General features: G+C 41.8%; 1 protein-coding gene across 1 annotated transcript; it reads right to left on the bottom strand.

Annotated features, from left to right (window-relative positions):
- Nucleotides 1–3,769: 3,769 nt before the first annotated feature.
- On the bottom strand, nt 3,770–22,711 carry LOC139561471 (uncharacterized). Its single transcript, XM_071378601.1, is given in 4 exon segments — nt 3,770–5,701; nt 9,267–9,467; nt 15,729–16,013; nt 22,433–22,711. Coding segments are annotated over 4 exon segments (1,947 nt in total). The 5' UTR covers nt 22,605–22,711; the 3' UTR covers nt 3,770–4,412.
- Between the last annotated feature and the right edge of the window lie 1,520 nt (nt 22,712–24,231).

Raw genomic sequence — 24,231 nt, 5'->3', positions numbered from 1 at the left:
AGTTACAGTTCATATAAGGAAATCAGTCAATTGAAATACATTCACCCTCCATTTACCACCCTGTATTACCACCCTGTATTTACCACCCTGTATTTACCACCCTCCATTTACCACCCTCCATTTACCACCCTGTATTACCGCCCTGTATTTACCACCCTGTATTACCACCCTGTATTTACCACCCTGTATTTACCACCCTCCATTTACCACCCTGTATTTACCACCCTCCATTTACCACCCTGTATTACCACCCTGTATTTACCACCCTGTATTTACCACCCTCCATTTACCACCCTGTATTACCGCCCTGTATTTACCACCCTGTATTTACCACCCTCCATTACCACCCTGTATTACCACCCTGTATTACCACCCTGTATTACCACCCTGTATTTACTACCCTGTATTTACCACCCTGTATTTACCGCCCTGTATTTACCGCCCTGTATTACCGCCCTGTATTTACCACCCTCCATTTACCACCCTGTATTTACCACCCTCCATTTACCACCCTGTATTACCACCCTGTATTTACCACCCTCCATTTACCACCCTGTATTACCACCCTGTATTTACCACCCTGTATTTACCACCCTCCATTTACCACCCTGTATTTACCGCCCTGTATTACCGCCCTGTATTTACCACCCTGTATTACCACCCTGTATTTACCACCCTCCATTTACCACCCTGTATTTACCACCCTGTATTATTTACCACCCTGTATTTACCACCCTCCATTTACCACCCTGTATTACCGCCCTGTATTTACCACCCTGTATTTACCACCCTCCATTTACCACCCTGTATTACCGCCCTGTATTTACAACCCTGTATTACCACCCTGTATTACCACCCTGTATTTACTACCCTGTATTTACCACCCTGTATTTACCACCCTGTATTTACCGCCCTGTATTACCGGTATTTACCACAAGAACATATATTATATATTGAATATACTCTCCCCTTGGACAGTGAAGCTAAAACTTTTCTATTGGCTCTGCAGTGTACTCCAACATTTTGGATTTGAGATCAAATATTTTATATGAAGCAGAATGTCGCCTTTTATTTGAGGGTATTTTCATACATATCAGTTTTACAGTTTAGACATGAAAGCACTTTATGTATCTAGTCCCCCCATTTGAAGTTGTCATAAGTATTTGAACAAATTCACTTCTAGTGTCTTAAAGTAGTCAAAAGTTTAGTATTTGGTCCCATATTCCTAGCACACAAGAGTATAGAGCCAAATGTAAAAATGTAGCATCACTGTCGAAATACTCCGGGAGCTGTCGGTCTGTCCTCTGTAGCTGTAATATCATAGAGAACCACAGGGGGTGCTAATACCTCACCGTGTTGTTCCTGTCTGTCCTCTGGAGCTGTAATATCCAATGATAAAGTATATACAGTGCATTCGGAAAGTATTCAGACCACTTTACTTTTTCCAAATTTTGTTACGTTTCAGCCTTATTCTAAAATGTATTTAATAGTTTTTTCCCCCTCATCAATCTACACACAATACCCCATAATGACAAAGGAAAAACAAGTTTAGAAATGTTTCCTAATTTATACAAATTTTAAAAATGGAAATAACACATTTACATAATTATTCAGACGCTTTACTCAGTACTTAGTTGAAGCACCTTTGGCACCGATTACAGCCTTGAGTCTTCTTGGGTATGATGCTACAAGCTTGGCACACCTGTATTTGGGGAGCGTCTCCCATTCTACTCTGCAGATCCTCTCAAGCTCTGTCAGGTTGGACAGGGAGCGTCGCTGCACAGCTATTTTCAGGTCTCTCCAGAGATGTTCGATCGGGTTCAAGTCCGGGCTCTGGCTGGGCCACTCAAGGACATTCAGAGACTTGTCCCGAAGCCACTCCTGTGTTGTCTTGGCTGTGTGCTTAGAGTTGTTGTCCTGTTGGAAGGTGAACCTTTGCCCCAGTCTGAGGTCCTGACCATTCTGGAGCAGGTTTTCATCAAGGATCTCTCCTTACTTTGCTCCGTTCATCTTTCCCATCCCCACAGCATGATGCTGCCACCACCATGCTTCACCGTAGGGATGGTGCCAGGTTTCCTCTAGACGTGACGCCTGGCATTCAGGCCAAAGAGTTCAATCTTGGTTTCATCAGAAAGAATGATGGAGGTCACTGTGTTCTTGGGGACCTTCAATGCTGCAAACATTTTTTGGTACCCTTCCCCTGATCTGTGCCTCAACACAATCCTGTCTCTGAGCTCTACAGACAATTCCTTCGACCATATAGCTTGGTTTTTGCTCTGACATGCATTGTCAACTGTGCAACCTTATAAAGACAGGTGTGTGCCTTTTAAAATCATGTCCAATCAATTGGTCGAAACATCTCAGCGGAAACAGGATGCACCCGAGCTCAATTTCGAGTCTCATAGCAAAGGGTCTGAATACTAATGTAAATAAGGTATTTCTGTTTCTTTTTTTAACACATTTGCACACACAAAAAGAAAAAAAAACGTTTTTGCTTTGTCATTATGGGGTATTGTGTGTAGATTGATGAGGATTCTTTTTTATTTAATACATTTTATAATAAGGCTGTAACATATCAGATGTAGGCTACTGTCTGTTATTTCTTGACTGAATATGTTTAATGATCAAAACAAATTTCATTGGTCATATACACATGGATAACCTTTGTAATGAAACAGGCAGGGAGCAGGTCTCGAACCCTCGACCTTCTAGCCCGAGGTCCGGCGCGCCATCGACTGTGCCGATGAAGCATGCTCGTGCGGCAGAGTCGATTTCCGCGTTTATAAATCCAGGGTCGTTACAATATGTTAATACGAGTGTAGTGAAATGCTTGTGCTTCTAGTTCCGACAGTGAAATAATATCTAACAAGTAATCTAACAATTCCACAACACCATGGTGATGTAAAAACATGGTGACAAATCTTGATGTAGCGCATTATATAATAAGGTACACATTAATAAGCTGCCTCAATATTTGCAGTCATAGGTGATACTATCTATATGGGAGCTGATCCGTGGTCAGTACTGTGGAATAATTCTAATGATAAGGTAATATTTGAATGGAGAAAGCTGAGCTGCGCTGCCTTTCGATTCTATCAGTATCGACAGGTGCTTCAACGACGCACTTAAAAGGCTCTACAAATACATGGTCACTCTGCATCTGTATTAGCCCTGCGGCATTTATGGAGATATGGCCTCTGCAGAAGTAAGGGGATTCATAATACTTGATCCCAATTTCTAGGATGTTACAAAGAATTTGTACAATATGATTAAAAACATTGGAAATGCTTAAAGGGATAGTTCAGGATTTTGGCAATGAAGCCCTTTATCTACTTCCCCTGAATCAGATGAACTCTCGGATGCCATTTTTATGTCTCGGCATGTAGTTTTGAAGGAAGTTGCTAACTAGTGTTACCGCAATGACTGGAAGTCTATGGCAACTGCTAGCATGCTAGTAGATACCATAGACTTCCAGTTATTGTGCTAACACTATTTAGCATTGGCTCGCAAAACTACCTCTAACTTCCTTCATACTGGATACAGAGACATACAATTTGTAAAATAAAATCCTAAAGGCCTAAATCCTAAATGCCTAAAGGCCTAAATCCCGAAGTATCCTTTTAAGATCCCAAACTGCACCTTCAAGCAAGCTAGCTAAATGTATTGTTAGCAACATTAGCTTGCTTATCTAACTTGCTAAAATCTTAATGGTTGAAGAATTGTTCCGACTTCAAAAAGCCCTTGAACACAATCATGTCAGACTTGCGACTTCCTTCCTTGTTTTTTATTTTTTACAAACACAATACAAAACATTCCAACGACAACATCACACAAACATCCACAACATCACCCCTGCCCAGACCCACCTGCCCACACTCCCATCTCCAGCGCCCGCATCACCCTGCCCACACTCCCATCTCCAGCATCACCCTGCCCAGACCCACCTGCCCACACTCCCATCTCCAGCGCCCGCATCACCCTGCCCAGACCCACCTGCCCACACTCCCATCTCCAGCGTCCGCATCACCCCTGCCCAGACCCACCTGCCCACACTCCCATCTCCAGCACCCGCATCACCCTGCCCAGACCCACCTGCCCACACTCCCATCTCCAGCATCACCCTGCCCACACTCCCATCTCCAGCACCCGCATCACCCTGCCCACACTCCCATCTCCAGCACCCGCATCACCCTGCCCAGACCCACCTGCCCACACTCCCATCTCCAGCATCACCCTGCCCACACTCCCATCTCCAGCGCCCGCACCACTCTCCACCACATGGCCTCAAACTGCACCATTTTGTTTCTCTCCGTCGCCCACACACACGCCCACACACACTTTCAACATTTAGATAATAAAGCATTTGAATTGCAACTTCCTTATTGGGAACTTTTCCACTTCTGATGTGCACGTCAATGCCCCAATAGCTTTCTTTCTTTGTGGATGTTTTTAACATGCATAAACAGAGTACTCTTCAAACGGAATCTTTTCCCACAGTCACCACAACTAAATGGTTTCTCTCCTGTGTGAGTCCTTTTATGTTCAATTAGGTTGCCCTTCTGACTGAAGCTTTTCCTACAGTCACCACAGCTAAACCGTTTCTCTCCTGTGTGTGCCCTTTTATGTTCAATTAGGTTCCCCTTCTGACTGAAGCTTTTCCTACAGTCACCACAGCTAAATGGTTTCTCACCGGTGTGAGTCAGTTTATGCCTGGTTAGGTCCTTCTTGAGACTGAAGCCTTTCCCACAATCACCACAGCTAAAACATTTCTCTCCTGCGTGAGTCCTCATGTGCCTGGAAAGTTCTTTTTTGAGTTTAAAGAACTTGCTACAAATGGAACAGGTGCAGGGTTTCTCTACGTGGCAGAGTTGGACATGAGCCCCCAGTTTACAGGTGGAGATGTAGCGTTTTTGGCAGAAGTGGCATTCGTTGGGTCTCTTCCTGGCGTGAGTCATATGCCTCTGCAGGTCAGCTTTTAGAGCAAACGTTTTACCACAGTCACGACAGTGGTGAGTTTTTCTAGCTGTGGTGCTGGGTTTGGAACAGTGTTTCTCTAATGGTGGACTGGGATCCAATGGTGGACTGGGAACCAATGGTGGACTGGGAACCAATGGTGGACTGGGATCCAATGGTGGACTGGGATCCAATGGTGGACTGGGATCCAATGGTGGGCTGGGATCCAATGGTGGACTGGGATCCAATGGTGGGCTGGGATCCAATGGTGGACTGGGATCCAATGGTGGGCTGGGATCCAATGGTGGGCTGATGTCAAGTTCTACTGTGTCGCTGCTTACAGCTGAACTGTGGCTGGAGGCATTGTTTTGATTATCTGGAGCATCACAGGGAATGTAGAGACCCTTAATGTGGGTCACAGTGATAAAAGGTTTGAGATCCACTGGTTTAGAGTCACTCTCTCTGTTTTCCTCAGTCTTGGTTTGAGGAAGAGTAAAGGACCAAAGTGGGTCCTCCTGATCACATTCACTTTTCACACAAGGAAGAGTAAATTGTAAATCTATGATATCAGGCTCCAACCCTTGAAGCTGCTCTTCCTCCTGACTGGTCCTGACTTCCTCCTGTTCCTCTTTAATCTGTATGGTCTCTGGGTCCATCTGCCCCAGACTGGGGCTCCACTCCTGCTCACAGTGCTGCTGCTCAGGGGGAACCTCCTCTTCAGAGACAGAAAGAGAGAACTGCAGGGAGTCTGGAGGGAAGGAGCAGAGGTTATTTATATACCACACAATTAAATAGAACACTTTAATCATACAGGTGAATTATTAAAAAAATAAAAAAATAAAATGGCTTTATTGGCATGGATGTCTATGATCTACACAGCCTTTAGACGTGCCTGAGTCCAGCTAGGTATCTGCTCTTCTTAACACAACCCATATAAGACTTGGGTTCTCATTCCTACTATGGAACTCACTGTGGCTAATGTGTACAAAAGTCCTGACACTCTGTCTAACCCTCAATAATTGTTGTGTTCAATACGGTTTTGGAAACCTTAGAAACTCAACTTTCATATCAACCCAAAATAATATACACCAATGCTGTTTTACCACAGAGGTGTTTAGTGTTGCACTTTGACCTGAACTACAACACTCCCTGAGTGAATGGAAACAAGGTGTGGGATCAAAAACAAACATTGGCTCGAATCATTTGTAAAGTTATTTTTGGACGATTATGAAGTTCAGTTTTTAGGTTTCCAAAAACCGTATCACAATCAAGAATCAATAGGTTTTTTTTTAGATAGAGCTGAGACGCAGAGCTAGATTTTATTTTATTTTATGTAAGCCAAACAAAAAAACATTAATTCCAAAGTTAAACAAACTCTTTGTACAAGGACAACTTTAAAAAATGTCCACTGAAAAGTTGACAAAAACACATTTACTTGAAGAACAGCGCAGATGTAAAGTTTGGTAACAGAATGACGGTAAAATCTCTGTATGTTTTTTATGTGACCCAAGTTTTCTAAAAACTGTTAAATATCTATTCTGAGTCAAGATTCAAGATGTCTGCAGAAAGAATGGGAAGTCAGCTATAATATTACACCTCGAGTTTAAAAAAAAAACTATACTGAACAAAAATATAAACAAAATGTAAGGTGTTGGTCCCATGTTTCATGAGCTGAAATAAAAGATTGCAGAAATCCTCCATATGCACAAAAAAACACATTTCTCTCAAATTTTGCACACAAATTTGTTTACATCCCTGTTAGTGAGCATTTCTCATTTTCCAAGGTGTGGCATATCAAGAAGGTGATTAAAAGGAATGATCATTACACAGGTGCACCTTCTGCTGGGATAATAAAAGGCTACTCTAAAATGTTCAGTTTTGTCACACAACACAAAAAATGTCTCAAGTTTTGGGGGAGCGTGCAATTGGCATGCTGACTGCAGGAATGAATAAACAGAGCAGTTGCCAGAGACTTGAATTGACATGCTGACTGCAGGAATATCCACCAGAGCTGTTGCCAGAGAATGTTCATTTCTCTACCATAATCCGCCTACAACATCGTTTTAGAGAATTTGGAAGTACATTCAACCGGCCTCACAACCACAGACCATGTGTAACCACTCCAGCCCAGGACCTCCACATCTGGCTTCTTCACCAGCAGGATTGTCTGAGACCAGCCACCCAGACAGCTGATGAAACTGTAGGTTTGCACAACCGAAGAATTTCTACACAAACTGTCAGAAAGCGACTCAGAAAAGCTCATCTGCGTGCTCGTCATCCTCACCAGGGTCTTGATCTGACTGCAGTTCGGTATCGTAATCAACTTCAGTGGTTAAAGGCTCACCTTCGATGGCCACTGGCACGCTGGAGAAGTATGCCCTTCACGGATGAATCCTGGTTTCAACTGTACCAGGCTGATGGCAGACGTATGGCGTAGTGTGGGTGAGCGGTTTGCTGATGTCAACGTTGTGAACTGAGTACCCCATGGTGGCGGTGGGGTTATGGTATGGGCAGGCATAACAATAGCATTTTATCGATGGCAATTTGAATGCACAGAGATACTGTGACGAGATCCTGAGGCCCATTGTCGTGCCATTCATCCACGGCCATCGCCTCATGTTTCAGCATGATGTTGCAAGGATCTGTACACAATTCCTTGACGCTGAAAATGTCCCAGTTCTTCCCCGGCCTGCATACTCACCAGACATGTCGCCCATCGAGCATGTTTGAGATGCTCTGGGTCGACGTGTACGACAGCGTGTTCCAGTTCCCACCAATACCCAGCAACTTCGCACAGCCATTGAAGAGGAGTGGGACAACATTCCATAGGCCACAATCAACAGCCTGATCAACTCTATGTGAAGGAGATGTGTCACGCTGCATGAGGCAAATGGTGGTCACACCAGATACTGACTGGTTTTCTGATCCACACCTACCTTTTTTTAAAGGTATCTGTGACCAACAGATCCATATCTCTGGAAATCCATAGATCAGGGCCGAATGATTTTATTTCAGTTGACTGATTCCCTTATATGAACTGTAACTCTGTAAAATCATTGAGATTGTTGCAGTTTGCACATTTATATTTCTGTTCAGTGTGTATTTAAATTGACCCTGAAGTGGATGAACACCTGATAACAGAATGACAGTAACTGAATGACATCATGGGTCCCTGATCTGTACTACACAGAAATGCATAATTATCATTTTTTTCCGCTAAGTCTGTTATGTATTTCGTAACAGAATGACACTTTTAAAGCACTTCATAAATCATAAACAAACACAATAATGAATTGGTAGGTCCAACTATACTTCTTACTTCTGTAAACTTTCATTATCTTTCCTCATAAGGGAGAGAAATTAGAAAACTATCTTAAAGACACAGTGAGCTCCAAAAGTATCGGGACACTGACAATGTTTTCTGGTTGTTTTGGCTCTGTACTCCAGCACTTGAAATGATACCATGACAACGAGGTTAAAGTGCAGACTGTCAACTTTAATTTGAGGGTATTTTCATCCATATCGGGTGAACCGTTTAGAAATTACAACACGTTTTGTAGATAATCCCCACATTTTAGGGGACCAAAAGTATTGGGACAAATTCACTTTGATGTGTATTAATCAAATTCACTTATATGTGGTATTATTGTAGTCAAAACTGAGCCAAAACAAGAAAAAAATTGTTACTGTGCCAAAACTATTGTAGCTAACTGTATGTGGGGTTTTTGTAACAATAACAAGACACTAGGTAATGCTCTTAAAAACTCACATTAGGCAAATCATTTCTGCAAAATGAAAAATAAATGTTATTAGTTGGCCTTCCTTAGTGGTCTTAATTTCAGTATTATTGTGTTTTAATGTATTTCTAATATATTTGTCTGGTAGATGTTTAAGACCCCTTTCCATTTTTTTAACCAGAAATCAAAGCCTTTGCTTATTCCTAAAAAAATTCAAAACATGTATCTATGCCTTTATTAATATATTCATTTGATATGCTCATATGCATTTCACATGTTGATGCTCATGGGTCCTTTTACTTGGAAACGGCCTTTGACCATTTACCCTCAGCTGATCAAAATAAAGATTTAATATCTCCAATGAAATGCATCGGCGTCCGAATGGCAAAGCTAGCCAGTTATGCTATTTCAATAGGTTTTCCGTAACACACAACTTTTAAATCATGCACGGGTGGACCTTACATTAAATAGCTTAGCTAACTGTTCTTTCAAATGGATTCACAGTGATCACTTCAGCCAAACAGTTTATCAATAAGGTAGAACTATAGCTAGCTATCAGTAGAACTACAAACGTACCTATTCTACATAGCGGTATCTCCGGTGTGATCCGCAGCAGTCTCCGTAGCCGATCATTCCCCTCGTGGTATTCCAGTACCGTTTTCTCAACTGCCCCGAAAATATCCACAACAGCCGCCGTTAAACGATCATTTAAAAACACACGCAACAACTGTAGTTTAGACATTTTCAGTCAAATGAGAGTTGGGTAACGTTACCCTACTTAGTTCAGTCAGTATGTCTTTCTTTACTTCACACAAGGACTGCAAAATCAAAAGAAAGTCTTCTCCAATACTACTTCCGTGTTCTAGTCAAATAATAATTTTAAAAAATTCTTCCTTGGTTGTAGTGGTTGGCGAACCCGGAAAAGAACAATAGCGCCGCCAGCTGGATTGGGGTTTACTACTCTACAAGGCCGCCTACAAACCGGTAGAAACTGGTTGAGGATGATCAGGAGTCGACTTTATAACATACAATATTAAATAAATATTATGAATGAGCAGCATTAGGAGAAATCTGATGAAACATACTCTAGGACAAAAACAAGGAGACCTTTTCTGGAATGTTATTTGATGTATCAATCACATCAGTCCAACCATTTTCTCATCAGCATGAGAGAAATTACAAAACAAATGCACAGGGATTCCTTTAATAATGACGTGAGAACATCAACGGACTTTGAACAGCAGACCGGTGAGTTTCCTCCAATACTCTGTACTGTTGAATCATTACATCATCATTCAAATAAATCTTTACTTTCAGTCTCCTGAGGGGGAAAAGTTGTTCTCGTGCCCTCTTCACAACTGTCTTGGTGTGTTTAGACCATTATAGTTTGTTGGTGATGTGGACACCAAGGAACTTGAAACTCTTGACCCGCTCCACTACAGCCCCATCGATGTTAATGGGGGCCTGTTCGGCCCTCCTTTCCTATAGTCCACAATCATCTCCTATGTCTTGCTCACATTGAGGGAGGTCAGAGACTGCCAGGTCTCTGACCACCTCCCTATAGGCTGTCTCATCGTTGTCTGTGATCAGGCCTTGTTGTGTCGTCAGAAAACTTAATGATGGTGTTGGAGTTGTGCTTGGCCACGCAGTCATGAGTGAACAGGGAGTACAGGTGGGGACTAAGCACGCACCCCTGAGGGGCCCCGGTGTTGAGGATCAGTGTGGCAGATGTGTGGTTGCCTACCCTTACCACGTGGGGGCGGCCTGTCAGGAACTCCAGGATCCAGTTGTAGAGGGAGGTGTTTAGTCCCAGTGTCCTTAGCTTAGGGATGACTTCGTGGGCACTATGGTGTTGAACGCTGAGCTGTAGTTAATGAATAGCATTCTCACATAGGTGTTTCTTTTGTCCAGGTGTGAAAGGGCAGTGTGGAGTGCAATTTAGATTGCATCATCTGTGGATCTGTTGGGGCAGTATGCGAAATGGAGTGGGTCAAGAGTTTCCGCGATGATGGTTTTGATGTGAGCCACGACCAGCCTTTCAAAGCACTGTCATGGCTACCGACGTGAGTGCTACGGTGCGGTAGTCATTTAGTCAGGTTACATTCGCATTCTTGGGCACAGGGACTATGCTGGTCTGCTTGAAACATGTAGTTATTACAGACTCGGTCAGGGAGAGACTGAAAATGTCAGTGAAGGCACTTGCCAGTTGGTCCGCGCATGCTCTGAGTACACGCCCTGGTAATCCATCTGGCCCAGCGGCCTTGTGAATGTTGACCTGTTTAAAGGTCTTGCTCATATCGGCTGCGGAGATCGTGATCACACAGTTTTTCAGAACAGCTGGTGCTCTCATGCATGTTTCAGTGTTATTTCCTCAAGACAGAAGTTATCAGCAAAGTCAGTGCTACTAGAAATAAACAAGTGCAATTACACAGTGCATTTGGAAAGTATTCAGACCCCTTCCCTTTTTCCACATTTTATTATGTTACAGCCTTATTTTAAAATGGATTAAATAAATACAAATCCTCATCAATCTACACCAAATGCCCAATAGTGACAAAGCGAGAGAAAAAAATAAGCCTTCTAAATGTATTAAATTTTTTTTTAAAAACACAAATACCTTAATTACATAAGTATACAGACCCTTTGCTATGAGACTCGAAATTGAACTCAGGTGTATCCTGTTTACCTTTTGTAAATGCAATTGATTGGACATGATTTGGAAAGGCACACACCTGTCTATATAAGGTCCCAGAGTTAACAGTGCATGTCAGAGCAAAAACCAAGCCATGAGGTTTAAGGAATTGTTGGTAGAGCTCTGAGACAGGATTGTGTCGAGGCACAGATCTGGGGAAGGGTACCAAAAAATGTTTGCAGCATTGAAGGTACCCAAGAACACAGTGGCCTCCATTATTCTTAAATGGAAGTTTAAAACCACCAAGACTCTTCCTAGAGCTGGCCGACTGGCCAAACTGAGCAATCGGGGGAGAAGGGCCTTGGTCAGGGAGGTCACCAAGAACCCGATGGTCACTCTGACAGAGCTCCAGAGTTCCTCTGTGGAGATGGGAGAACTTTCCAGAAGGACAATCATCTCTGCAGCACTCCACCAATCAAGCTTTTATGATAGACGGGCCAGACGGAAGCACAATTCCCTCAAAAAGGCAGGAAGCTAGGAAGAAACCTAGAGAGGAATCAGGCTCTGAGGGGTGGCCAGTCCTCTTCTGGCTGTGCTGGGTGGAGATTATAAGAGTACATGGATATTAAGGCCATACCCTAGTCTCCCAGTTTGTATCATTTTATAACCTATTACAGAGCCCTCCCAACTCAAAACACCTCGTCTCCCAGTTTGTCTCATTTTATAACCTATTACAGAGCCCTCCCAACTCAAAACACCTCGTCTCCCAGTTTGTATCATTTTATAACCTATTACAGAGCCCTCCCAACTCAAAACACCTCGTATCCCAGTTTGTATCATTTTATAATCTATTACAGAGCCCTCCCAACTCAAAACACCTCGTCTCCCAGTTTGTCTCCTTTTTCTCCAACTATGCAGAGGCCTCTACTAGTCACCACAAGGAGATCTGGGGTGAAGAGTTCAATATTAAGATCTTGGATGATATCTGGAGAGAAGCCCCATCTAGAATTCACTCTTGTTCCATCAATACCACCAGGTATCAATTGATACAATACAAAGTAATGCACATACTTCATTACTCCAAAACGAAACTACATAGAATCTACCTCCATGTTTCCCCAATGTGTGACAGGTGTAAACTATATAGAATCTACCTCCATGTTTCCCCAATGTGTGACAGGTGTAAACTATATATAATCTACCTCCATGTTTCCCCAATGTGTGACAGGTGTAAACTATATATAATCTACCTCCATGTTTCCCCAATGTGTGACAGGTGTAAACTATATATAATCTACCTCCATGTTTCCCCAATGTGTGACAGGTGTAAAACCCTAAGAGATAGATAAAGGACTCATCTCTGTATCTGTGACAGCATGAGCAGCGCCATTGAGGCTATCTCCATTTTAAAGTAGTACATTTTCTTCTTCGCGATTGGCTGATCCCTCCTGATGCCCTGGTTGGATGACCCAACAGATTCTGGATAAAGACCGGATTGTGAATGCTTACCTGACTGTCCTGTTGTCACTATCATATTGTTGTCCTATTGTAGTTGTACGTCTTAAGCAATATTCCACTGTGTTTTTGTGTTGTATTGAACTATAAAATACATTCATATAAAATATAAATATTTCAAAATAAGAAATTGTAACACAGATGACTCCTGTTAACTGCAACGGTTAGGGACTGATGTGACAGCATGCACTAAACTACAGAATGCAGTTATAAGGAGATTTTACAAATCATTTTATTGAGTTGGGACTGAAAAACACTGTAGTATACTTAAAACCGAGTTTGCACTTCTACAAAGTGTACTTACGAGGAGTCGACTGTAAATCATTACTTCCCAAAAGATTCAAAACAATATCATGAATAAGCAGCATTAGGTCAAAATGGATGAGAAACACTTTTGGACAGATGGAAGGAAGATATATTCTGGAAAGTATATATTTCCATGTATCAATAAACACTCTCTCTTCACCTGAGAGATACTCTAAAACAAAAGGCCCAGGAATTCCTGTTTTTAATAACGTGAAAACATCCGACAGAACAGCAGACCTGTGAGCTTCCTACAATACTATTTCCTGTTTAATCATTACATCATCAATTTCAATCAAATCAAACTTTATTCACATAAAATGTTGAAAAACATAACGTATATCTGAAACCCTCCGTGTGAAATTATAGGCAAATGCCAAACGTCCTGCACGGTGTTGGGCTGTAAGCACAACCCCCACCTGTGGACTTCGGGCCCTCATACCACCCTCATGGAGTCTGTTTCTGACCGTTTGAGCAGACACATGCACATTTGTGGCCTGCTGGAGGTCATTTTGTAGGGCTCTGGCAGTGCTCCTCCTTGCACAAAGGCGGAGGTAGCGGTCCTGCTGCTGGGTTGTTGCCCTCCTACGGCCTCCTCCATGTCCCCTGATGTACTGGCCTGTCTCCTGGTAGCGCCTCCATGCTCTGGACACTACGCTGACAGACACAGCAAACCTTCTTGCCACAGCTCGCATTGATGTGCCATCCTGGATGAGCTGCACTACCTGAGCCACTTGTGTGGGTTGTAGACTCCGTCTCATGCTACCACTAGAGTGAAAGCACCGCCAGCATTCAAAAGTGACCAAAACATCAGCCAGGAAGCATAGGAACTGAGAAGTGGTCTGTGGACACCACCTGCAGAACCACTCCTTTATTGGGGGTGTCTTGCTAATTGCCTATAATTTCTATTCCATTTGCACAACAGCATGTGAAATGTATTGTCAATCAGTGTTGCTTCCTAAGTGGACAGTTTGATTTCACAGAAGTGTGATTGACTTGGAGTTACATTGTGTTGTTTAAGTGTTCCCTTTATTTTTTTGAGCAGTGTATATAAATCCCTTATAGTGCCTTTTGGCAAACTCCAAGGGGGCTGCCACGTGCCTTTTTACTGAGGAGTGGCTTCCGTCTGGCCACTCTACCATAAAGGCCAGATTGGTGGAATGCTGCAGAGATGGTTGTCCTTCTGGAAGGTTCTCCCATCTCCACAGAGGAACTATAGAGCTCTGTCAGAGTGACCATCTGGTTCTTGGTCACCTCCTTGACCAAGGCCATTCTCCCCCGATTGCTCAGTTTGGCCAGGCAGACAGCTCTAGGAAGAGTCTTAGTGGTTCAAAACTTCTTCCATTTAAGAATGATGGAGGCCACTGTGCTCTTGGGGACCTTCAATGCTGCAGAAATGTTTTGGTACCCTTCCCCAGTGCCTTGACACAATCTTGTCTCGGAGCTCTATGGACAATTCCTTCAACCTCATGGCTTGGCTTTTGCTATGACATCCACTGTCAACTGTGGGACCTTATAAAGACAGGTGTGTACCTTTACAAATCATGTCCAATCAACTGAATTTTCCAAAGGAAACATCAAGGATTATTAATGGAAACAGGATGCACCCGAACTCAATTTTATTATCACATAGCAAAGGGTCTGAATACTTATGTAAATACGTAAAAAAATATTTTAAAAAGTGGTAAAAAAATTGTAAAAAACAGTTTTCACTGTCATTATGGAGTATTGTGATGTCATTATGGAGTATTGTGATGTCATTATGGGGTATTGTGTGTAGATTGAGGACATTTTTTATTTAATCAATTCTAGAATAAGGTTGTAATGTAACAAAATGTGGAAAAAGTCAAAGGGTCTGAATACTTTCCAAATGCACTGTAAGTCAGTTTATGCCTCCTTAGGTCCATCTTATGATTGAAGCCTTTCCCACAGTCACCACAAATAAAAATGTATCATCCTGTGTCTGTATGTCAACAGTTAGGTTCCCCTTGACACCGAAGCTTTTCCCACAGTCACCACAGCTAAACGGTTTAGACTGTTTCTGCGTGGTTAGGTTCTGCTTGAGACCGACACTTCTCCTGTGTGAGTCTGTAAATGTGCAGTTAAGTGCTCCTTGCGAATGAATCCTTTACCGCAGTCACCACAGCTAAATGGTTTCTCTCCCGTGTGAGTCAGTATATGCCTCATTAGGTCCCCTTTCTGGCTGAAGCTTTTACAGCAAAAAAAACATCTAAATGGTTTCTCTCCTGTGTGAGTCAGTTTATGCATGGTTAGTGTCCCCTTCTGACTGAAGCTTTTCCCACAGTCACCACAACTAAACGGTTTCTCCCCTGTGTGAACCCTCATGTGCCTGGACAGATGTCCTTTTTGTTTGAAGGTCTTGCCACAAAAGGGCCAGGTGCAGGTTTCCCCCATTATCGGGTTCAGATCCAATGGTGCGCTGCTGTCAAGTCCTACTGGGTTTCTGCTTACAGCTGAGCTGTGGCTGCAGGCAATGTTCTGATTATCTAGAGGATCACAGAGAATGTCAAGATCCTTTAGGTGGGTCACAGTGACAAAAGGTTTGAGATCCACTGGTTTAGAGTGACTCTCTCTGTTCTTCACAGTCTGGGTTTGGGGAAGAGTCAAGGACCAAAGTGGGTCCTCCTGATCACATTCCCTTTTCACACAAGGAGGAGTGAAATCGAACTCTATGATATCAGGCTCCAGACCTTGAAGCTGCTCTTCCTCCTCACTGGTCCTGAGTTCCTCCTGTTTCTCTTTAATCTGTGTGGGCTCTGGGTCCTCCTTCCCCAGACTGGGGCTCCACTCCTGCTCACAGTGCTGCTGCTCAGGGGGAACCTCCTCTTCAGAGACAGAGAGCTGCAGGGAGTCTGGAGGGAAGGAGAGGAGGAGCAGAAATTTGAATCACACAGGTGACGTGTAAATCTCTATGATCTATACAGCCTTTAGACGTGCCTGAGTGCAGATATCTAGGGCCAGCTTCTAGACAGAGACTAGGTACCAGTTTATTTATCCAACATTCCACTCCCTGTACTCCATGTCATGTGCCAAAAAGACTTGCCTTTCTGCCATCTTCAAATATGAACATTCTATCATTAACGAGCTGGAGGAGAACAAAGTATTTAATCCTGATTCAACAACCCTCAGCTATCCTCCAATCACAACGATTATGCAAATATTGGAACTCACTTTTTTCCCCCTCCACAGAACATGTCAGTATCTGGTTGCTAAGCAACCGTTTTGTTTGTCCAGACGAAACAGTCTGTTAAAAGTTGCTAGCTTACTTCTCAAACTAAATACATACTGCAAATCCAACCACAAAACGTCTTAGTTTTAATTTTAAGCATCAAAATACAAATAGATCATCAAGGACAACAACCACTCGAGCCACCCCGCTATCATCCAGAAGGCGAGGTCACTACAGGTGCATCAAAGCTGGGACCGAGAGACTGAAAAACAGCTTTTATCTCAAGGCCATCAGACTGTTAAACAGCCATCAACATACAGACTCAAATCTCTGGCCAATTTAATAAATGGACTTAATAAAGGTATCACTAGTCACTTTAAATAATGCTACTTTAATAATGTTTACATATCCTAGATATGTATATACTGTATTCTATACCATCTACTGCATCTTGCCTATGTCGCACAGCCATCGCTCATCCATATATTTATATGTACATATTCTTATTCATCCATTTACATTTTTTTAATTTAACCAAGTAGGCTAGTTGAGAACAAGTTCTAATTTGCAACTGCGACCTGGCCAAGATAAAGCAAAGCAGTTCGACACATACAACAACACAGAGTTACACATGGAATAAAAAAACATACAATCAATAATACAGTAGGAAAATCTATATACAGCATGTGCAAATGAGGTAGGATAAGGGAGGTAAGGCAATAAATAAGCCTTGGTGGCGAAGTAATTACAATATAACAATTAAACACTGTAATGGTAGCATGTGCAGAGGATGAATGTGCAAGTTGAGATACTGGGGTGCAAAGGAGCAAAATAAAAAATAAAAATACAGTATGGGGATGAGGTAGATTGGATGGGCTATTTACAGATGAGCTATGTACAGGTGCAGTGATCTGTGAGCTGCTCTGACAGCTGGTGCTTAAAGCTAGTGAGGGAGGTAAGAGTGTCCAGCTTCATTGATTTTTGCAGTTCGTTCCAGTCATTGGCAGCAGAGAACTGGAAAGAGAGGCGGCCAAAGGAAGAATTGGCTTTGGGGGTGACCAGTAAGATATACCTGCTGGAGCGCGTGCTACGGGTGGGTGCTGCTATGGTGACCAGTAAGCTGAGATAAGGCGGGGCTTTACCTAGCAAAGACTTATAGATGACCTGGAGCCAGTGGGTTTGCGACGAATATGTAGCGAGGGCCAGCCAACGAGAGCATACATGTCACAGTGGTGGGTAGTATATGGGGCATTGGTGACAAAACAGATGGCACTGTGATATACTGCATCTAATTTGCTGAGTAGAGTGTTGGAGGCTATTTTGTAAATGACATCGCCGAAGTCGAGGATCGGTAGGATGGTCAGTTTTACGAGGGTATGTTTGGCAGCATGAGTGAAGGATGCTTTGTTGCGAAATAGGAAGCCGATTCTAGAATTCATTTTGGATTGGAGATGTTTAATGTGAGTCTGGAAGGAGAGTTTACAGTCTAACCAAACACCTAGGTATTTGTAGTTGTCCACATATTCTAAGTCAGAACCGTCCAGAGTAGTGATGCTGGACGGGCGGGCAGCGATCGGTTGAAGAGCATGCATTTAGTTTTACTTGCATTTAAGAGCAGTTGGAGGCCACGGAAGGAGAGTTGTATGGCATTGAAGCTCATCTGGAGGTTAACACAGTGTCCAAAGAAGGGCCAGAAGTATACAGAATGGTGTCGTCTGCGTAGAGGTGGATCAAAGAATCACCAGCAGCAAGAGGGACATCATTGTTGTATACAGAGAAGAGAGTCGGCCTGAGAATTGAACCCTGTGGTACCCCCATAGAGACTGCCAGAGGTCCGGACAACAGGCCCTCTGATTTGACACACTGAACTCTATCGGAGAAGTAGTTGGTGAACCAGGCGAGGCAATCATTTGAGAAACCAAGGCTGTTGAGTCTGTCAATAAGAATGTTGTGATTGACAGAGTCGAAAGCCTTAGCCAGGTCGATGAATACGGCCGCACAGTAATGTCTCTTATCGATGGCGGTTATGATATCGTTTAATACCTTGAGCGTGGCTGAGGTGCACCCATGACCAGCTCTGAAACCAGATTGCATAGCAGAGAAGGTACGGTGAGATTCAAAATGGTCGGTAAATCTGTTTGTTAACTTGGCTTTCAAAGACCTTAGAAAGGCAGGGTAGAATAGATATAGGTCTGTAGCAGTTTGGGTCTCGAGTGTCTCCCCCTTTGAAGAGGGGGAGACGTGTGTATAAGGTAGTTATTGTGAAATTGTTAGATTACTTGTTAGATATTACTGCACGGTCGGAACTAGAAGCACAAGCATTTCGCTACACTCGCATTAACATCTGCTAACCATGTATATGTGACCAATAAAATTTGATTTGACTTGCCTAGCTAACAGCTAAATGTTTGTTTTTGACTGTTATAAATTGCAATTCTATTTGAGGCTCCACATATTGTCATGGAAAATATGGTGTGTATTCTCCGGAAAAAGTGTTTTACTGTAGCATTCTACTGAAAATGTTATAAATACCAGAATTACTATAATATCCTCCAGTATTCTGTGTGTGCAACGTTTTATGATATTGTGGGTGCTATACCATTTGGGTTTGAAGTGACTTGGACATGCTTTTTTGATGCATGTTGCCATAGCACCTACCACTCCCATTGTTTCACTTACAGTAATGCTACATTTATTTATTATTTATTTTTCTGCATTTATCAAAAGTCCCATCGGGCAGCCTGATTTCAGATGTGTCCGTGTAAACAGGATTATTAGGGAAATTGTTCTTCTTGCCAAGCATGTAAACATTTTAATCGAACTATTATATTAATCTGACTATTCACAATTATCGTATTATTGTGTCCATGTAAACTTGTGTCACTTACAGTGATGCTAAATCTGGGTGAGTAAATAAAGAAAACAAAGCCATATTTTGGTCAATGTCTCTCAGGATCTATAGATTAATCACTTTTTTTGTCAATAAAATTAAGTATACCACATAAATATGACAAAATGTATATTTATTTAAACATTATGAAAATAAATGATACTATAATCAAATGATGGTAAATCAGCTTTTTAGTACTAATGTGGATTGTACTATGGATAAAAGCTGCACATTATAGGCCACAAAAGAGAAATGTTTAATTTTGTTCATAACATGCAAATTAACTATGATTTTGCAAAAGTTTTTGTCATTTTCATTTTCAGATAACATTAATTACATGTCTAATGCCTGCTCTGATTGTTGATTTTTCCAATAGTTTCTTATTGGGGTCAAAATATGTTGGTAGCTTTAGGGTTAAAAATCTATTTAAAAAAATGGGGAGTACTGTTGGCTAGCCTAAACAGTTGAGTATAACTATAGCTAGCAATCACTAGATCTAGATACACACCTAGCTTAATATTGGACAAAAATTAGCCTGTTACACCTTAGTCCAAGGACCTTCCCTACATGTTCTGTTTAAACGGTGAATTGACTCTTGAAGCCAAAACACCCAAACACTCCATTTAAATGTGAATCGATTCTCAATTCCGGTCTGGTTCTAGAAACGTAAATCCCTCTCCTTTCATATCACATCAAAATCATTTCACAAATGCAAAACACACACTTCCTCTACACTGTTAACAGTTTCAGCCGACAGTATTTTTTTCTGTGGCATCCGTCTTCCATTCATATTTCATATTTTACACACAGGTGTTATGAGAAACAGCTAATTAGCTCAAGTAATCAACTCTGGCTTGCAGTTCAAACTTATAAAAAGACACACCCTCGTCCACTTACCCTCGCCTAATGCCCTTGGGGGAATCACCATCGCCATCTTGGCGGGCGGTCTAAATCATTAGACAAGCAAGGGAAGTTTGCAACGTAAGCCCCTCAGCTGTCGTATTTAGTCGAGCTTGCGTGTGTACAATTATGTTCACTCCGGGGCCTGAAACTCCCCATAATTCAATTTGCGACGATTGTACATCCGCTAAGAAAAGACAGCGAAAATGTAAAAACAATGGAGAAGTAAACATACAAGTGTAAGTAAAAACGAATGGAAATAAGTTTGAAATTGTGCTACTAATGCACATGACGGCACAAACACACCCCGTAAAAAGTATTTTGTTTGGTTATCTTTTCGAAATTGTAGAAATATAAATTTTCCTTCAGAAGTTCCAGCTAGACAGGCTAACGTTAGTTAGCTAATTAATTTGCTAGCTATCATACAGTAGCTGTATATTAATAATTCTATATTTAATAAGTAGACATTCACTCAATTGACTGGCGCATATAAAACACCCACAAGCTACTGGTGGCTGAAAACACAATCATCACGGGATGAACGAGTGACGAATTTCCGGCCAAGGGAAAATTTCTCGGTGAGCCAACTTGTAAATGCTGAGTTAAAAAAAAACAAACACGTATTTATAAGGAATTCTTATCACTTTACAAGGTCCCTGTAACACCTAAAGATTTTGCAATTGTTTTAGATGCCATTCCCTCAGGTGTTGCTTTATTATTCAGGAACGTGTCAAGACCTGACCCTCAGAGCCTACCTTCCATTGACCCTGTTGACTCATCAGTAGGAAAGATTTGTTTCTCTTTTGTTCCATTCAACAACAGAGCGGTACGAACCTTGTTTCAGCAGGAAGTTGTATACCTTATGCCATGCCTTATTGGAATGGATTTATTGATAATATCTGTTGGGGAAAAGTTTGGATGTTGCCACACACATACATACTTGTTAACAAAATTAAGAAAGTTTCCTGAAGAAGTTTAAGAAAAACGAATTGTACCTTTTGTAATGTCCACCCAGAAACGTTGTATCTTTTTTGGCATTGTATCATTTGTAAGGAAACTGTGGCAAGACATCAGTAGATTTATAATTGAACACATTTATGAAGATCTTACACTATTGTGGAGAGATGTACTGCTTGGATTCTTTACCTAAGATAGAAATAAGCTGAAACAATTTATGTAATAAATGTCATTATTCTTTTGGCCAAATTTAATATTCACAAATGTAAATTTACAACAAAAAAAACAATTTTCTTACCTTACAAAAACAAATTGAACTATATTCTAAGACAATTAAATACTCTACTAACAAAATAGGTGTTAGAATTCTAAGTGTCTGTATGTCCCTTAAGGTCCTTGTGTAACGTGATATTGTACCCCCTAGCCCTATTGTCCTTTGTATATTAATGATATATACTTGTGTTCCCACATGTACTTCCTGTATTGATTTGTTGTTAATACATTTTATTTTATGATTCCTTCCTCCCTCGCCCTGTAAGTGTATACTCGTCAGACGTCATAAAACGTCGTCAGAAGTGTACACTTAATTTGAGGGCAGAGGGGATAGGGTGTGTCTTAAGTGTTTGGACAGCAGCCTCCGTCTTTCGTCTCTTTTCCGTGAACAGGCGCTGTAACAATGAGGGGGGTCGATTATTCTCACCCAGGGGCCAAAGTAAAGTCGGCTCAAAATAAGTGACATAATTAAGCATGTGCTGTTGGCTAATTTAGTAAGGTTCTGTGATTGCTTTTGATAAAAACTAGTTAGAAAATGCAAACATTTATTTTACGGAAAATATATGTTGTATGTTTCTGAATGATGCGCCATGCTACATTGTCGACAAAATGACCGAGCAGCGTTTGTCCGGTTCAACCAGGGCCAGCATAAAATAACTCCCTCATGGAGATATGGCGTTGTGAAAACATTAACCCTATAAAAAGGTATCAATTTAACATTGTGTATTTCTCGATGATATAAAAGATAAGGTCCTTATGCTTACAAAACCGTACCGCAAGTGATGCGTGTTAATGTTCCTAAACTCCCCTTACTGAGAGTCACGATCAAAAGCTACATAGCCACAGAAATAAGAATGATTCGAACGAGTGTCCCTATTCAAGTCAATTACGGTATAATGTTTGGATGGCGGCCATTACGAGTGTACACATAAGAGCACAGCAGGGGGTATATCCAACAATCTGTGCTGTGATTTGTTGAATCAACTCAAATGACATTACAACAAATGTATCCCCATTGCATGAGCCGCATCAGTTGCAAGCCCGTTCTATTCATTCTTATTTATATGTTCATAGCTACGTACCTATTCTAGATAACGTTAGTGGTATATCTGGTGTGATCCGCAGCAGTCTCCGTAGCCGATAATTCTCCTCCTGGTACTCCACTACCGTTTTCTCAACTGCCCCGACAATCTCCACAACAGCCGCCGTTAAACGCTCATTTAAAAACACACTCAACAACTGTAGTTTAGACATTTTCAGTCGAATGAGAGTTGGGTAGCCTATTTAGTAGAGTCAGTTGGTCTTTCTTTATTCCACACAGGGAACGTTGACAATCAAAACAAGTCGTCTCCAATCCTACTTCCGTGCTCTAGTCAAGGAATTTTAGAAAATACATTTTATTCTAGTGGGTGGTGAGCCCAGAAATGCACAACAGCGCCGCCAGCTGGATGGGAGTTTACTACTGTGTAAGGCAGCCTTCAGACCCGTAGTAAAAGGGAAACAATAACTACGCTTAGACAAACAGTGGTTATCATACAGGTGCGGCCAAATATATTGGTACCTTTGCACTTTTCTTAAATAATTAACTATTTCTTCTAAAATAAATTGAAATTGAAAAAAAGTTTGTCTCCACACATTAATGTATTGTCAACATTGCATAACCAATTTTATTTTTTGTGTGTGTGTGGGGGGGGGGCTTAAGTTGACCCTTAAGTCCTTAAGTGTCTTTAAGTGGACAGAACTTATTGAATCACCCAGCCAGAATTGATTGACTGGTCCTACTGCTTAATTCACAGTAAAAGCAGTATAAATTATTCTCTTTAAAGCTGGAATCTGTTGTTTTTCAACTCTTGATGATCGGCTATGAAAAGCCAACTGAAAATTATTCATGATTATTATTTGACCATGCTTGTCACTTATGAACATTTTTGAACATCTTGGCATAGTTCTGTTATAATCTCCACCCGGCACAGCCAGAAGAGGACTGGCCACCCCTCATAGCCTGGTTCCTCTCTAGGTTTCTTCCTAGGTTTTGGCCTTTCTAGGGAGTTTTTCCTAGCCACCGTGCTTCTACACCTGCATTACTAGCTGTTTGGGGTTTTAGGCTGGGTTTCTGTACAGCACTTCGAGATATTAGCTGATGTACGAAGGGCTATATAAAATAAAATTGATTGATTGATTGATTGATTTAATCATTAATGGTGAAATTGCCACGTCTGTTTGGGATATTATAACAACAAAGAAGTTACAGCAAACAACGAACACAGATTTTTTCTCTCCCTCTGACATCACTGCACGCTTCGATAGAACAGAAGAATATGTCCTGCACAGGAGGTTGGTGGCACCTTAATTGGGGAGGACAGACTCGTAATGGCTGGAGCGGAATCAGTTCCAGACATTATTATGAGCTGTCCTCCCGTCAGCAGCCTCCACTGATGTTCTGCAATTTGTTTTACCACGCTGCTCATTTACATTTAGTCAACAAAACAAAAACGCTAACAATGGCGCTGGGGTGAACAGTGGCACTGTTTCCCCTAATGTGGATTCTATCTTTAAATAAGTCAGTGAGGTTGATTCTGTCAGAGACAGATTGAAACGGTTTATCGTGGTGAAAAAAGTAGATCTCGTGGTGAGTCAGTAGACCCTGGTGTGATATAAAGAGACATGTTAGGCTTACCTAACAACTCACCTTGAAATTAATTCCTCTGCTCTGTCAATCGCTACATACATTCAGTCTGAAACTGTCGTTTGTGTGACTTCAAAATGAGGGGCGTTGTACAAAACAAATTAATCAGCGATTGGATCTTCTCTAACAAGTCTAACCAATCAGAGTACCAAAGTTAATGATGTCGTCGTGTAGGCCGGCTCTAGCCCAACCCTT

Source organism: Salvelinus alpinus, chromosome 31 (genome assembly GCF_045679555.1).
Source record: "Salvelinus alpinus chromosome 31, SLU_Salpinus.1, whole genome shotgun sequence".
NCBI lineage: Eukaryota > Metazoa > Chordata > Actinopteri > Salmoniformes > Salmonidae > Salvelinus > Salvelinus alpinus.
Note: the sequence above shows the minus strand (reverse complement) of the source record. Positions and strands in the feature narration are given on the sequence as shown.